Genomic DNA, 15552 nt, shown 5'->3' with positions numbered 1-15552 from the left:
AATAGTTTTATATCCCTCTAAAACTGCCATTGAGTGAGGCGGACGTGTTTCTATTTCGCTGCTCAAAGAAAAAAAATATGTGTCCGTATCTGAACATGTGTGGAACTCTGTAGAGGGTCCACCCATACAAATGATGAGCTGCGAGTTAAGAGGGGACATCTTTACGCTGAATTTTGCGTCGGCGGAATGTATTGATCGTAAAAAAGCGGAAGTTTATTGGGATGTGTATTACACACGGCTCAAGGAATACAATAATATTACCAGAGCGGCAAATCGTGCCTCCTGGAAGCTTTCTGCGAACTGGTCGATAGCGTAAATGACGCCGCCAAGATAAAAAAGTTTCTCTCAAAAACCCATATCCAAACTGAAACTTTAGTAGACGACATGGAAGTGAGAGCAGAGGCAACGGAGGACATGTTGAGGCTTTTCGTCATTATTCCAATGACGATCAACGTCATTGGAATAATGACGTTGATCGAAGGTTTATAATAACGGAATTTATGGTGAAGGAATCCTTGGGGAGCTTCAAACCATTTAAGTCACCTGGACCTGATGGAATATTTCCGTCGTTACCACAGAAACAGGCAGACTATCTGGCGCATCGTCTGGCCACCATTTTCATAGCGTGCCTAGGACTTGCATATACTCCGAAAGGCTGGCAGGAGGCAAGGATGGTGTTTATACACAAGCCCGGCAAGGCAAGTTATGCGACACCAAAGGTCTACAGGCCCATTAGTCTTACGTACTTTCTACTCAAAACCATGGAACGTATTGTGGACACCATGATAAAGAGTAGGACATCCAGCGAACTGGAGACTGCCCTGCACGAGGTTGTGCATAAAATAGAAGAATCCTTTGATGCGAAAACGTACACAGTGGCAGTATGCATTGAAATCGCGGGGGCTTTTAACAATGTGCGGACCGATACACTGATCCAATTTTTAGACCAGTTCCTGGTGAACCCAGTCCTTAGAAACTGGATAAACCATATGCTTAGGAAAAGGTGGATAAATTGTGTGCCTCATGGCATAAATATAAGAGAGAAAGTGGCAAAGGGCACGCCACAAGTGGGCATTTTATCGCCACTCCTATGGGTGACAACCATAAATGACCTATTACGGATGCTGACTGAGGAGGGATTTGAACCCGTCTGCTACGCAGACAATGTTATAATACTTCTAAGGGGTAAGGATCCGAACGAGCTATGCGGAAGGGCGGAAAGGGTCTTGCCAATAGCATATGACTGGGTTAGACCCAGAGGCCTCAATGTTAACCGAGAGAAGACTGAAATATGCCTGTTCACGAGGAAGACAAAGGGGCCAATTTAACGCACCACGTTTCCTCAATAAGACATAGTATCACATTCAGGAGCGTACTGAGCTCCTGGGCCGTTGGCTCGAAATGTGGCCTGAATCCGAGGATAGCCCACTGGCTCTACAGGAGCATGAGTAGTTTGGTGGACTGCTATGGAGAAAAAGTGCAATATAAGGACAATACTACAGGTTCAGAGAAAATGTTGTCTTGGCATAAGCGGAGCGATGAGGACCACGCCCACTAGGGCATTGGAGACTATTCTAGATATCCGACCCATTGACATACAGATTAAGTGTGAGGCAGCAACTGGGGAGATGGGAGAATGGATTGTGGATGGGAGCAGCTCATACCATCGCGTTATAATCATGGCGATGATAGGAATCCTGGAAGGAAGGGAAGAGGTTTCCGATCGGATACCTGAGATGAACCTTGAAGTCGAGTACGAGGCACTGCTGCCATCGGCACAGTCTTCCGTTGACGGTACCCTAGTATTGCCATCTGGAAGATCATGTTACACGGATGGATCAAAGCTAGAGGACAGAGTGGGCCTGCGGGTATACATTCAGAACCCAGGGACTGAGATCTGTTTCAGACTGCCTGACCATAATACGGTCCTACAGGCGGAGATCCAGGCGATCATGGAATGCGTGAAGTGGTGTGGTGCTAACGCGAGGACGTCGAGTGTGAACATCTTTATGGATAGTAAAATTGCCATAAGGGCAATAACAACCAGGATGGTAAGGTCACGAACAGTCTTGCAGTGTAAGAAGGAGATTAACACCTTATCTGACTGTAAATAAAATGGCAGACGATTTGGTGGTGAAGGCCACAGGTCTGCCGTCAATATACTTGGTTAACCAAAAGTCTTTCGGGTTTACGCAGTCCGAATTAAGGGAGTGGGCGACGAATGCGTATGCAACATTGTAGAACAGCGAAACGGTCGGTAGGACGGCGAAAATCCTATGGGGGGATCCAGATCGTAAAAAGACGTCTTTATTACTGAAAGAAAGTAAGAAGCAGGTCAGTATAGCTGTTGGTATCACGACGGGACACGTAGGACTACGAGCTCACTTATGTAAAATCGGTGCGGCAAGTGATAGCATGTGTAGGGCATGCGGTGTGGATGATGAGACGTTGGAGCATTACCTTTGTCAATGCCCGGCTTTCGCGTCTAACAGATACCGGCACTTAGGTGGATACACAATTACAGACATGAATCAACTTTGGATAGTGGTATTGAAAAAAATTAACGATTGTGTAAATAGCACGGAATTCCTGACCTAAAATTTTCTTTTTAGAGGTTACATTATAGTATTTAGAGCGCTCAAAAACCCGATTACTGGCTTAGACGTATGTCCCTCTTTTCAACCTAACCTAACCTATCCCTCTAAGGGCCAACAAGACAAATATATAATTTAGTTCCAACATGCCAACCCGAAAATATCCACCTATGCTAAGAAAACAAACACACATTGAATCACTGCAATTTATCTCCTAGTTTATTGAACTTCAACAGAAAATATGTTTAGACTTTTAAAATATTTTATTTATGTATATATTTTTTCAATCAATAAAAACTTTTTTTTTTTCCTAAAACTAACAAAACAAACTAGAGCTTATCACAGCAACAATTGAAATTAGTGGCAGAACAATATAACATTTACCCACATTTGATAATTATAATATTCTACAATAATTACAATCCAGTTGATTAAACAAATAAACAATACAGCATTATAACAACATTATATACACTTCATTATAATAAAATTATAACACAAGGGGAAGAACTCATGTTAAGAATAATGTGACATATTATACATTGTAAATAATATAGCAAAAATATTTTTATATTTATTTAATAATCTATTTTCGCTAACATTATTTCCTGTAACAATATGAAATCTATTTTTGCTGTTTTACTTTATCCAATATATAGATACTAAAAAAATATTTCCATGTTGAAATATTTGTTGCTTCTTCATCATGGAAACTTATTATTATCCTTTTAAAACTTAAAGTATAGGTATTATATACTATAGATATAATTTGTTGCTTTCATATAGAAATAGCATTTTTCATATTATGCGTCCTTTACAAAATTCAACGAGCTAAGCTTACTTACTATTTCGTTGCTTTATATTTAAATCAATTGATTTTGGAATATATAAAGGAGATACTCATACATAGTAATATTCACAAAATTTTTTTTTAAAAACTTATCCAACATTTTCTTTTAACAGTTTTAAACCTCTTTAATAATAACAAACAAGGACTTATAGCCTGTTTGTCAATGTCGAAAAAGAAACCCCAGACGAATGAAATGCAGTTACTCGAACCCTGTTTTGTCAATCTAGATGGTTTCTGGTATATATCTTCTGCATCTTCTGTAAGAGCTTCTTGAAATTTCCTTTGAATTGTCGTTCAAACAAACTCTTAATTAATGCAAAAGTTAGACTTCGAGACCGACAAACAGGCTATTAATATTTCTATTCTACACTAAACTACATTTGTTTTTTTATTTAATTAACCTCTGACTAAGGCTTTTATTTGTTTTTTCTTTTCAGCTGCCAAACTATTAGCAAACTGTTTATTCGCTTCCGCTTTGTAATCCGCTATATTGTAATGTGTTGCCTGAAAGTAAAGAAGAGTCAAATTTAGAAGAATGATTCTACAATGGTACTACATTATGACCACTTACATTGAGAGCATCGCGAAATTCAATTTCAGTCAAACGTCGAAGACCTCGGAAATTACGACCCAGGATGCGTCCAAAGTCATATCGAGATATTGAAAATCGTTCCGTTGTAGATTTGACTTCAGAACTGTCGGTGGTATCTTCACTGCTGGATTTCTGGTAAAAAAAAACGAAATAAATGTTTATTAATAAGGTAAGCGAAGTACATTTCTTAAAATACGATAACATTTTTAAAGAAAAAAAAAGTATATTTTTTTGCTTTTAGTTTTTTTTTTTGATAAAAACCTTTTAAAATATGTATACAGCTAATAGTTTGTAAGTCTTATATGGATTGAGTTATTTCAAAAGGATTGTTCATGGTATCCACAACATTTACCTTAGGTTGGGTTATGTTTGATTGACAAAAGGGTGCGTATTAGAGTGTTCCAAAAAATCAAAAATTGTTTTTATACTCTCCACCATAGGATGGGGATCTACTAACTTGGTCACTCCGTTTGTAATACATCGAAGTATTGGTCTAAGAACACTGTTGAAAGCACCTAAACTTGTGAAGAAGTAAAGCTAGCCGATTGAAGTCGTGCACAAATACTTCCTATTAGTGAAGGTCGGTTGGGATTGTACATGGGCTATATCGGTTCATGTTTTGATATAGCTGCCATATAAATCGATGCTGGATCTAGACTTCTTGAATCTCTAGAGGTCACAATTATTACCCGATTTGGATGAATTTTTACAGAAAGTGTTTTATTTTGACTTCAAAGTTTGTGCTAAGTAAGGTCCTAATCGGTCTATAACGTAATATAGCTCCCATATAAACCGATCTGGGATCTTGACTTCTTGAGCCACTAGAGGGCGCAATTGCTATGCGCTTCGGCTGAAATTTTGCATGAAGTATTTGGTTTCGACATTCAACAACTGTGACAAGTATAGTGTAAATCGGTTTATAACCTGATATAGCTCCTTGAGCTCCTTGAGGGCGCACTTATTATCCGATTTGGCTGAAATTCGAGTTGCCCGCTGAACTATTGGCAACTTCGAGTTGCCCGCTGAACAATTAAAGAACGGAGGCAACTACCTGATAAGGCGTATGCATCAGCTTGTTTGCGCGATTTGGCTAGAAGAACGCATACCCGATGTTTGGAAACTTAGTTTACCATGACCCGTACACATGAAAGGAGACAAGACGAAATATGTCAACTATAGAGGAATAAGTCTCCTCCCCATCGCATACAAGATACTCTCGAGCGTACTGTGTAAAAGATTAAAATCTAAAGTCAATGAGATAATTGGGCCCTATCAATGCGGCATTAGATCTGATAAATCCACCATTGACCAGATATCCACACTGCGCCAAATTCTGGATAAGACATGAGAAGGACAAATCAACACCTACCATCTCTTTGTTGACCACAAAGCCGCTATGGATATCTCTACACGTTAAAAGGTATTTCAAGCCTTGTCCGAGTTTATCGGAGCCAAGAGCCCGATGGAAAAATCAGGTGGTGGAGAAACCTCGAAATTTGGTTTCAGAGATTATAGAAGGAGCGCAGAAGATCAGGGTGGAACGCTATTCTACGTTCAGCTAATGGGACTAATATTCTGTCATAGCCAATTGCAGTAATGTAAGGATTTTCTTCACGATTTATTTTGCAGAGTTTATCATATCGATATTTGAGTGGAAGTTCTACCGATCCTAAATTACCAAAGTAAAAGGCGTAGTAGCGATAAAAACAAGAATTGGTAAATCGAAACCTATGGATATGTTATATTCATGACGACATTTCGAATACCCAACATTTTGCATGGGGTATAGTATCGCATCATTCCATTTATAACACCCTGAAAGAAGTTCTTGGTCACCTTAACTTGACAATCAGTCTGTTTAAATCACAGAGTTCGAACGAATAAAGCTACACAGCTATTTTTATTTATGTAGGAAAAGTTAAATTGTTGTGGGAGTCCTAAATCCGACTCACTTAGACAATTTTTGACATTGTGATATAACAGAGCCCCTAGTTAATATTCAACCTATGACTCCTTCGGATTTGCCAAAGGACCTACAATTAGATTTTACATTCTGAGCCCTAGAAGACTTTATTTTCAGATTTGCTGGGAATTAGCATACAAAGTTTTCTAATGCCCTCCAACACCTCACTAGATAATGTCGGGATGAGTCCATAACTTGATATATCCCTAATATAAATCGAGCACCTTTTTGAGACTTCAATTGTGATGAGGTTTGGTTACAATGTTATGTAATGTAAACTTCCGTCTTCGACGACCCGCACTCAATACCGCTCAGGAATTCCTGGGGTGGAATTTCTCGATGAAAATCCCTAAATATGATTGATTTTTCTTATGACAAACATGTCGTGATTTAAAAAACAAAAGTGTGGCGAGAAAAAATTGTTAGTTGGATAAACAAACCGGGGTTGTGACTTCTGTGCTGCGTGGTGTAGCATTCGGAGTATCCGAAAATTGGCTATTGAACATGGTGAAAACTTCATTTAGGGTATCTTTAGTATCGGTATATTGCTGAAAGTATATAAACATAATTGAATTAGAAATAAAGTATTGGCATATAAATAATAGCTAATTTTTTTGGATAGTAAGTTATTCGACTAAAGCTTATATGAATTAGTACTTTAAATACCTGCCTTAGCAGTTCAAGATTGGTTGTGTATGAACTAAAAAAGCAGTAGTACATGGTAACTATACAGTGGAAAGCAAAACCAAGTGGACATTTCTCTTTTTGCATTTCTTACGAATATTATAAATCAAAAATAAAGCAAAATCATTTGCTCTGTTTTAATTTTCATTTTAATGGCCTTCCAATTATCAAGTTTTAAAAATAATTACTTACTTTAATTGGCTATGACAGAACATTTGTTCCACTAGCCGAACGTAGAAAAGCGTTCCAAGTGCCTAGACTTTCAACGCTCATTCTAAAAACTCTGACACCAAGTTTCAAAGTGTATCCCACCACTTGATCTTTCCACTGGGGACTTTTGGTCGTTCCGGTTTGCGTATACCATTGTATATGCCTTCAAAAGACTTCTTTGCTGGAGCTTCTTCATCCATTATGACAACTTGACCTAGCCATCACAGCCGTTGTATTTTGATACGTGTTACTATGCTATCGTCGTCATACAGCTCATATAGCTCGTAGTTCATACGACGCCTATATTCTCCATTAACGCAAACTGAACCATGTATTTTACGAAGAATCTTTCTCTCAAGCACTGCCTCGATTGCTTTTACAAGTACCCATGCCTCAGAACCATATAAAAACACGGGTTGTACCAGTGTCTTGTATAGTGTAATCTTCCTCTGTCGAGAGGTGGCCTTGTTTCCAAACTGTTTATCTAGTCCATAGTAGCATCTGTTTGCCAGTATTATTCTTTGCTTTATTTCAAAACTGGTGTCATTTGTTTGGGTTAAGCCGGTGCCGAGGTAGATAAAGTTGCTGACTATCTCAAAGTTGTGGTTCCCAACTTTCCCCATTTTCTCTATCTGTTTCGTTGTACAAGGCGATTTGGGAGTCTATTTCGTTTTATCTCCATTTACTGCCAGACCCATTTTCACCGACTGTCATTTGATTCTTTCAAAGGCCGCAGTTACTACTCCCGGTGACCTACCTATCGTATCGATGTTGCTGGTATAGGTGAATAACATGTGTTGTAGTGTGCTTGTGAGTAGTGTGCTACATCTATTCACATCAGCATCTCTTATAATTTTCTTCAGCAGATTATTAAACAGATCACACGATAGGCTGTCTCCTTATCTGAAACCTCGTTTGGTATTAAATGGGTCGGAGAGTTTCTTTCCTATTCTTACTGAGGAACGCGTATCAGCAAGTGCCATCCTGCAGAGTCTTATTCATTTTGCAGGGATACCAAACTCAGACATGGCTTGAAATACCTTTGAACGTAAAGGAATATCGAAGGCGGCTTTGTAGTCAACAAAGAGATGGTAGGTGTTGATTTGTCCTTCTCGGGTCTTTTCCAGGATTTGGCGCAGTGTGAATATTTGGATTTACCATGTCTAAAGCCGCATTGTTAGGGCCCAATTATCTCATTGACTTTAGGTTTTTTAACTTTCACACAGTACGCTCGAGAGTATCTTGTATGCGATGGGGAGGAGACTTATTCCTCTGTAGTTGGCACATTCCCTCTTGTCTCCTTTCTTGTGTACGGGACGTAGTATGCTGGGGTTCCAATCATCTGGTATGCGTTCTTCTAGCCAGATTGCGCAGATAAGCTGATGGATACGCCTTATCAGGTTGTTGCCTCCGGTTTTAAATAATTCAGCGGGTAACTCCTCGGCTCCTGCTGCCTTGTTGTTCTTTAGCCGGATCACTGCTACTTGGACCTCATTCTGCCAAGGTGGCAAATATTCTATACCATCATCGCCGCCAATGTCGGACACTAGCAGTTGGATAAAATGTTCTTTCCATATCCTCAGCATGTTATCTGTGTCAGTTACCAGATTTCCTTCTTTGTCTCTATAGGAGGATGTGCCTGCCCTAAAGCCATGGGTTTGATGTTTAATTCTTTAGTAGAAATTCCGGACTTCATTCTGACTCCTGTACATCTCAATTTGCTCATTTCCTTTTTCTTTCTGCGGAATAGACGTTTCTCCTCTCTCCTTTTCTCCCGATACCTCTCCTTCATATGGCGCTTTGCTACTGACTGGAGGGTTGCTCTATATGACGCATTCTTGGGTCCATTACCATCTCGACACTCTTGGTCGTACCATGGGTTTCTTGGGGAGGCTTCCGGTACCCAAGTATGGTTGTAGCGGCATTTTTCATGGAGTGTGCAATATTTTCCCACTGCGCCATTATATCACCGAAACAAAGAGTGCTTTCATCAAGCAATGGCGTCAGTTGAGTGAAGTATGCCGTTGTCATCTGTTGTGTTTGCCGCTTTTCAGTGTCCAGCTTCCGTGCAGAGTCAGATCGTACTTTCCTCTCCATGATCAGAATCTGTATTCGCTTCACGGATCGATTGTACATTTAACACGCTGGATAAATGCCTTCCATCTATCACAACGTGATCATTTTGGTTCCTCGTGTTTTGATCGTGTGACAGCCATGTGGCTTTGTGAACATTTTTATGTGCAAATCTGGTGCCTCAACCCAATATCGGACGTTATCGCGTGGAGGCTAAACTTTCCAACTGTTGGACCAAAGATATCTTTCTTCCCTATTTTTGCATTAAAATTTCCCAGAACGATTTTAATATCATGGGCGGGGCAGCGATCATATTCTCTCTCTAGGCGCCTGTAGAAATTATCCTTGGTCTGCTCGTCCTTGTCTTGCGTCAAGGCATGGGCACAAATAAGGCTGATGTTGAAGAATTTGGCTTTTATGCGGATTGTGGCTAGCTTCTCATCCACCGGAGTAAAGCTGGAGACAAGGTGTTTCAGTCTCCGAGCAACCACAAATCCACAGCCAAATTCATGCCTCGTGTTATGGCAGCTATAGTAAAGTTCGTCACCGTTTGGTGTTCTTGTGACGCCATTCCCGGTCCATCGCTCTTCCTGTAAGGCGATAATATCTGCCTTGTACTTCTCCAATACATCTACAAGCGCGTATACTGCACCTTCTCTGTATGGAGTGCGGACATTCCAGTTGCAGATCCGTAAATCATGGTCCTTTTTTCGTTTGCGTGGCTCGTCAATGTTATGGGAGGTCCGTTTTTATATCCACCACCATGGGATAGGGGGTATGTCCATTTCGTCATTCCGTTTGCAACACTTCGAAATATCCTTTTCCGACCCAACAAGGTATATATATTTCTGGTCGTCGTAGAATTTTAAGATGATTTAACGATGTCCGAGTGTCTGTCCGGCCGTATGTTCGTCAGTTAGAATAACGCTACAGTCTTTAAAACTTGAGAAACTAAACTGAAATTTAGCAAAGACTAGTATTTCTTCCATACGCATGTTAAGTTCCTGATTGGGCCAGTTCGGACTATGGACTTTAGATATAGATCCTACAGAGTTCGATCTGGTGATTTCGCTAAAATTTGAAACAAGAAGTTGTACTAAGAGCCCCGCTTTAAAACCGAATATGGTCCATATCGGACCATATTTACATATAGCAGCCATATAGACCGATATGCCGGTTTAGGTTCTTAAGCCTGTAACAGGTGCATTTTTTATTCGATTTTGCTGAAATTGGAAACACTGAGTTTCTTTAAGCCTCCCGACATCCGACTTTTATATGGTTCCGATCGAACTATATTTAGATCACAATGGATGCGGTAATAAAGTTTTTACAAAACAGGATGATTAATTTATCCATGGTGGTGGGTATCTAAAGTTCGGCACGACCAAACTTAACACGTTTTTTCTTGTTTCTGTTCCTCTGTTTTCAGAGTGATTCTTGGTTTTCCTGGCCCAGCCCCTCATCCGAATGGGTTTTATGGGATCGCACATGTATCCCTCGTTGTCGCGAGCTGCTTGCTCTAAGATCCGACGCCCACCTCCAGCCGCCTCTAACCTGGGAACAGACGCTGTTGTTGACCATTGATTATTTGCAGGCGCCAATAACTCGGAGGCCACCGTGGCGCAGAGGTTAACATCTCCGCCTTTGACGCTGAACACCTGGGTTCAAATCCTAGCGAGACCATAAAAATAATTTTTTTCAACGTTGGTTCCCCTTTTAATGCTTGCAACATTTGTGAGGTACTATACTATATAAAACTTCTCTCCAAAGAGATGTCGTACTGCGGCACACCGTTCGTACTCGGCTATAAAAAGGAGGCCCCTTTATCATTGACTTTAACATGAATCGGACTGCACTCATTGATATGTGAGATGTTTGCTCCTGTTTCTTAGTGGAATGTTCATGGGCAAAATTTGCAATAACTCGCTTTGTCATCTCGAGTATCATTGGAACTCAGTATTTAATAAAGACTTTCCTCAGCGCTGAGGTTAGCATGTACACCTATGACGCTGAACGCCTGGGTTCGAATCCTGGCGAGACCATCAGAAAAAAACAATTTCAGCGGTGGTTTTCTCCTCCTAATGCTGGCAACATTTGTGGGGTACTATGCGATGTTAAACTTCTCTCCAAAGAGGTGTCGCACTGCGGCACGCCGTTCGGACTCAGCTAAAAAAAGAGGCCCCTTATCATTGAGCTTAAACTTGAATCGGACTGCACTCATTGATATGTGAGAAGTTTGCTCCTGTTCCTTAGTGGAATGTTCATGGGCAAAGATTGCAAAATTTGCAATAGCTCGCATTGTCATCTTGAGTATAACCTCAGCGCAGAGACTAGCATGCCCACCTATGACGCTTAACGCCCGGGCTCAAATCCTGGCAAGAACATCGGAAAAAAACAATTTCAGCGGCGGTTTTCCCCTCCTAATGCTGGCAACATTTATGAGGTACTATGTCATGTAAAACTTTTCTCCAAAGAGATTTCGCACTGCGGCACGCCGTTTGGACTCGGCTATAGAAAGAACGTCCCGTTTCATTAAGCTTAAACATGAATCGGACTGCACTCATTGATATGTGAGAAGTTTGCCCCTGTTCCTTAGTGGAATGTCCATGGGCAAAATTTGCAATTTGCTTCCTCACTGAGACTCCTTTTGAAATCACTGACTGCCCGCGGCCGCATTTTCTGCTACTACGCATAAAGACGAAGCTTGCCACCATCCGCAACATGTGGACGCTCTCGGTAGGTCTTAGATAAGCTTCCCGCGATAACGATGGACACCATACAAGTCGGGGCTCAAAGGTCCAGCCTGTGTGGTGCTCATAGTTATCCTGTGGCGGCCGGGAGAATAATTGCCGAAAATTAAAAACATGAAAAAATTAAACATCCACTTGGGTTTTGCTTTCCACTGTTTAAACATATGTTACAATATGTATATCATTAAATTTTTTTTAACAACTTCCAACACTTACCTCAACAATCAAATTTTTGGTTATGACCATTTTTTGAAAAAAGTCCCATATGCCACGTTTCGCCCGATGTCTTGGAATTTCACTTAGCTCTTCCGGTGAAATATCATAATTTTCTCCAAATGTATACATATCTGTTTCATCCTCACCATCACTCATTTCCATGTGAAATGACTGGGAGATATTGAGCAACAGTAGAATAGCAACTAAAATGAACTTCATACTGAGAATTCTGAAATGAGAAATGTACAAAACCAAAGAAATTAATAACGAAAAATGCAATGTGCATATTTGAAAGGGGGGTTAATCAAAGGATTTTAACAAGGAGTGAGAGAACTCAGTTACATAAGCAAGAGCTCAGTAGTCAATAAAGTTTTAATTGAAATTCCTTTATAGTACTAACAGAGACATTTATCTTTCAAAGGTATTCGTGCTAAATCCATTAATTCAAGGACGCTTGAGATATTTACATGTTACTCGTAACTTGTATGCCAAGATTGTTCAAATCTCTTAGCCACAAGATTGTAATTGATTTATCACACTTTAACAATTAATACACAGAGTGATGGGTAATTGCTTGACTTAATGAAGCGTAACTACTCTAGCAAAATGCTTAGCCTTGGTAATAATGCCAAGGTGGGAATTGAATTTTCAATAGATTTAAAAGAAACAATAAAAGGCAAATAATTTATGTGAGTGAAAATAGTTTAAAATAAGTGTAGCCTATAAGTCCATCAACGAGTCTTAGTTATAATTATACTTAATTATAATGTGAATATTTTAAACAAGTCATTCCGTTTGTAAAACTTCGAAATATTCGTCCAAGACCCCATAATGTTTATATGTTCTTGACGTTTTGAGTCGATTTAGCCATGTCCGCCCGTCTGTCGAAATCACGATAACCGCCGAACGCGTAGAGCTAGCCGCTTGAAATTTTCCTCAGATACTTAATATTGATGTAGGTTGTCGGGGATTGTAAATGGGCCATATCGGTTTAGATTAAGATAAGCTCCCATATAAACCGATCTCCCGATTTGACTTCTTCAGCCCCTGGAAGCCGCAATTTTTGTCCGATTTGACTGTCCATAACCTGATAAAGCTTCCATATAAACCGATCTCCCAATTTGATTTCTTGAGCCCCTGGAAGCCGCAATTTTTGTCTGATTTGGATGAAATGTTGCATGTAGTGTTCCGTAGTGACTTCCAACGATTGTATCAAGTACGGTCCGAATAGGCCCATAAGCTGATATAGCTCCCCTGTAAAGCGATCTCCCGAGTTGACTTCTGGAGCCCTTACAAGCCGCAATTTTTTTCCCATTTGACTAAAATTCTGTTATGACATCCAATAACTGTGTTAAGTACGGTTTGAATCGGTTTTTAACCTGATATAGCTCCCATATAAACCGATCTCCCGAGTTGACTTCTAGAGTCTTTCCAAGCAGCAATTTTTGTCTTATTTGGCTGAAATTTTGCATATAGTGTTCCGATATGACATCCAATAACTGTGGTAAATATGGTTTGAATCGGTCTATAACCTGATATAGCTCCCATATAAACGGATATCTCGTTTTGACTTCTTAAGCCTCTGGAAGCTAGAATTTTGTCCGATTTGGCTAAGATTTTGCATTCAGTGTTCTGTTACGGCTTCCAATAACTGTGCCAAGTACGGTAGGTTAAGGACCTATTAACCTGATATAACTCCCATATAAACCGATTTTCCGTAATGACTTCTTAAACCTCTGGAATCCGCAATTTTTGTCAGATTTAGCCACAATTTTGCACATAATGTTCTGTTATGATTTCCAACAACTTGTGAAGTACGATTCAATTCTGTCTGTAACCTGATATAGTCCAATATAAACCGATCTCCCGATTTGACTTCCTGAGCCCTTAGAAGCCGCAATTTTTGTCCGATATGGCTGAAATTAAGCATGTTGTGTTTTGTAATGGCTTTCAACAACTATACCAACCAAGTATGATCCAAATTGGTTATAACCTGATGTAGCTCCCGTTTAAACCGATCTCAAGATTTGATTTCTCGAGTCTATGCAAGCCGCAATTTTCGTCTAATTTGGATGAAAAGTAGAATAAAATTATGTCCTTTAACTAAATTTGTGTTGTATAAAGCAGAATACATGGTGTTGGGTTTCCAAGATTCGAACCTGCCGAACTTTGCACGCTTTGACTTGTTTTTTTTTTTTTTTTTTTTGAAAAACTTGCCAATAGCTGTTAAAAAATCACCCTTTATATCAGGGAAGTAGCCTCGATTCCGTTATCCGATTTTGATGAAATTGTATCTCCTATATATAAAAGAAATGCGTGATTGACTGATTGGCTGACTGACTGGTTGCCTGATCAACGCCCAGCCCAAATGGCTAAACCTAGAGTCATGAAATTTGGCACGAATGTGGGTCTTGGGTCGTAGGCCCACGATAAGACGGGGTTTTGTGATATTAATATGATTAGGTACGAAATGGCGACTTTTTACCCAGCGCGAACGGATGGGGCTCAAATTAAAGATTAAATAGGATTTGGTGACAATAATTTCCTAAAATAGTACCGGAAGTGGGAAAAATTGTACGTTTAGTACCGCAATTGGTACTAGTTGGTACCTTGTTTGTTAATTGAGCTAGAGCTTTGAATTTTAGAATTTAGGTACATAATGACAACCTAAATCGGGATGTCAAAAGAGTTTTTGGACATTCAGATACAAAAAAGTACCAAAAATCGTACTAAATAAGTGAACTTTGGGTAGAGCTAGAATATCGAAATTTGGCTTGAACGATTATTGTTACGAAATAAAAGTGGTAGATAGAAAGAATATGAAAAATAGTAATGTAAACGGAAGAAACTTACATTTAGTACCGTATTTGGTACCATTTCGTACTTTCTTTACAGATTGAACTAGAGAATATTTTTGATATGCGCACATAAGCGTATAATATGACATCTTCGTTACGAATTGAGCTACAGCTCTGGAATACAGTTACATCTAGGCACTATGTACCGAGCGACTAGAAGATTTTATAGATATTCGTTCATGTAGGTACTAAAACGAACTCAGTGGTACTTTATTTACAGACTGAGCTTCATCTGTGAGATTGGAGATACAGGTACATATTGGCAGTATATAACGGATGACTAGAAGATTGTTTTGAAATTTGTGCATTTAGGTACTTAAACGTACAAAGTGGTATTTTTTACAGATTGAACTAACGATCTCAAAATTGCGATACAGTTACATCTTGACAGTATTTATAAGCCGACTAGAGTTTTTTTTATTCGTTCATTTAGGCACTAAAACTTTCAAAATGTTATTTCCTTATGGATAAGGCTATAGCTATTAAAATTGCGATACAGTTACATCATGATATTGGGTGTACCATCGGAGGCAGCGAAGCGACCGGGCAAATGCTGGTATATTCATAATTTAGAGAATTTATATTAACGTAGCAATTCTTTAAAATTTTTTGAATTTTAAAAATTTTTGAATAAAAGCCCCTACAACAACAAAATCATTTTCTTAATATTTTATGACCATTTAGGGAAGAAATAGTTTAAATCATGACGATACCTCTTTCGTAATTTGAGCTTAAATTTTTCTAAAACAGCTCTATTCTTGG

General features: G+C 39.4%; 2 protein-coding genes across 4 annotated transcripts in view; one reads left to right on the top strand and one right to left on the bottom strand.

The window, feature by feature from the left end:
- The window catches only part of LOC106094403 (uncharacterized), a 198472-nt gene that overhangs the window by 135964 nt on the left and 46956 nt on the right, over positions 1 to 15552 (top strand). For all 3 annotated transcript variants that reach the window (XM_059366227.1, XM_059366224.1, XM_059366225.1), the window contains one exon: positions 3882 to 4205. In XM_059366227.1, coding sequence (XP_059222210.1) covers positions 3882 to 3925 — 44 coding nt within the window. In that variant the 3' untranslated portion in view covers positions 3926 to 4205. The remainder of the gene's footprint in view (positions 1 to 3881; positions 4206 to 15552) is intronic.
- LOC106089485 (uncharacterized) overlaps positions 3607 to 15552 on the bottom strand; it is an 87849-nt gene continuing 75903 nt past the window's right edge. The window contains exons 2-5 of the mRNA XM_013255329.2: positions 11933 to 12161; positions 6440 to 6547; positions 4016 to 4168; positions 3607 to 3948 (exon numbers count right to left, since the gene is read on the bottom strand). Coding sequence (XP_013110783.2) covers positions 3841 to 3948; positions 4016 to 4168; positions 6440 to 6547; positions 11933 to 12151 — 588 coding nt within the window. The 5' untranslated portion in view covers positions 12152 to 12161 and the 3' untranslated portion in view covers positions 3607 to 3840. The remainder of the gene's footprint in view (positions 3949 to 4015; positions 4169 to 6439; positions 6548 to 11932; positions 12162 to 15552) is intronic.

This window comes from Stomoxys calcitrans, chromosome 4, assembly GCF_963082655.1.
Source record: "Stomoxys calcitrans chromosome 4, idStoCalc2.1, whole genome shotgun sequence".
Classification (NCBI taxonomy): Eukaryota; Metazoa; Arthropoda; class Insecta; order Diptera; family Muscidae; genus Stomoxys; species Stomoxys calcitrans.
This window is presented reverse-complemented; position numbering and strand designations above follow the sequence as displayed.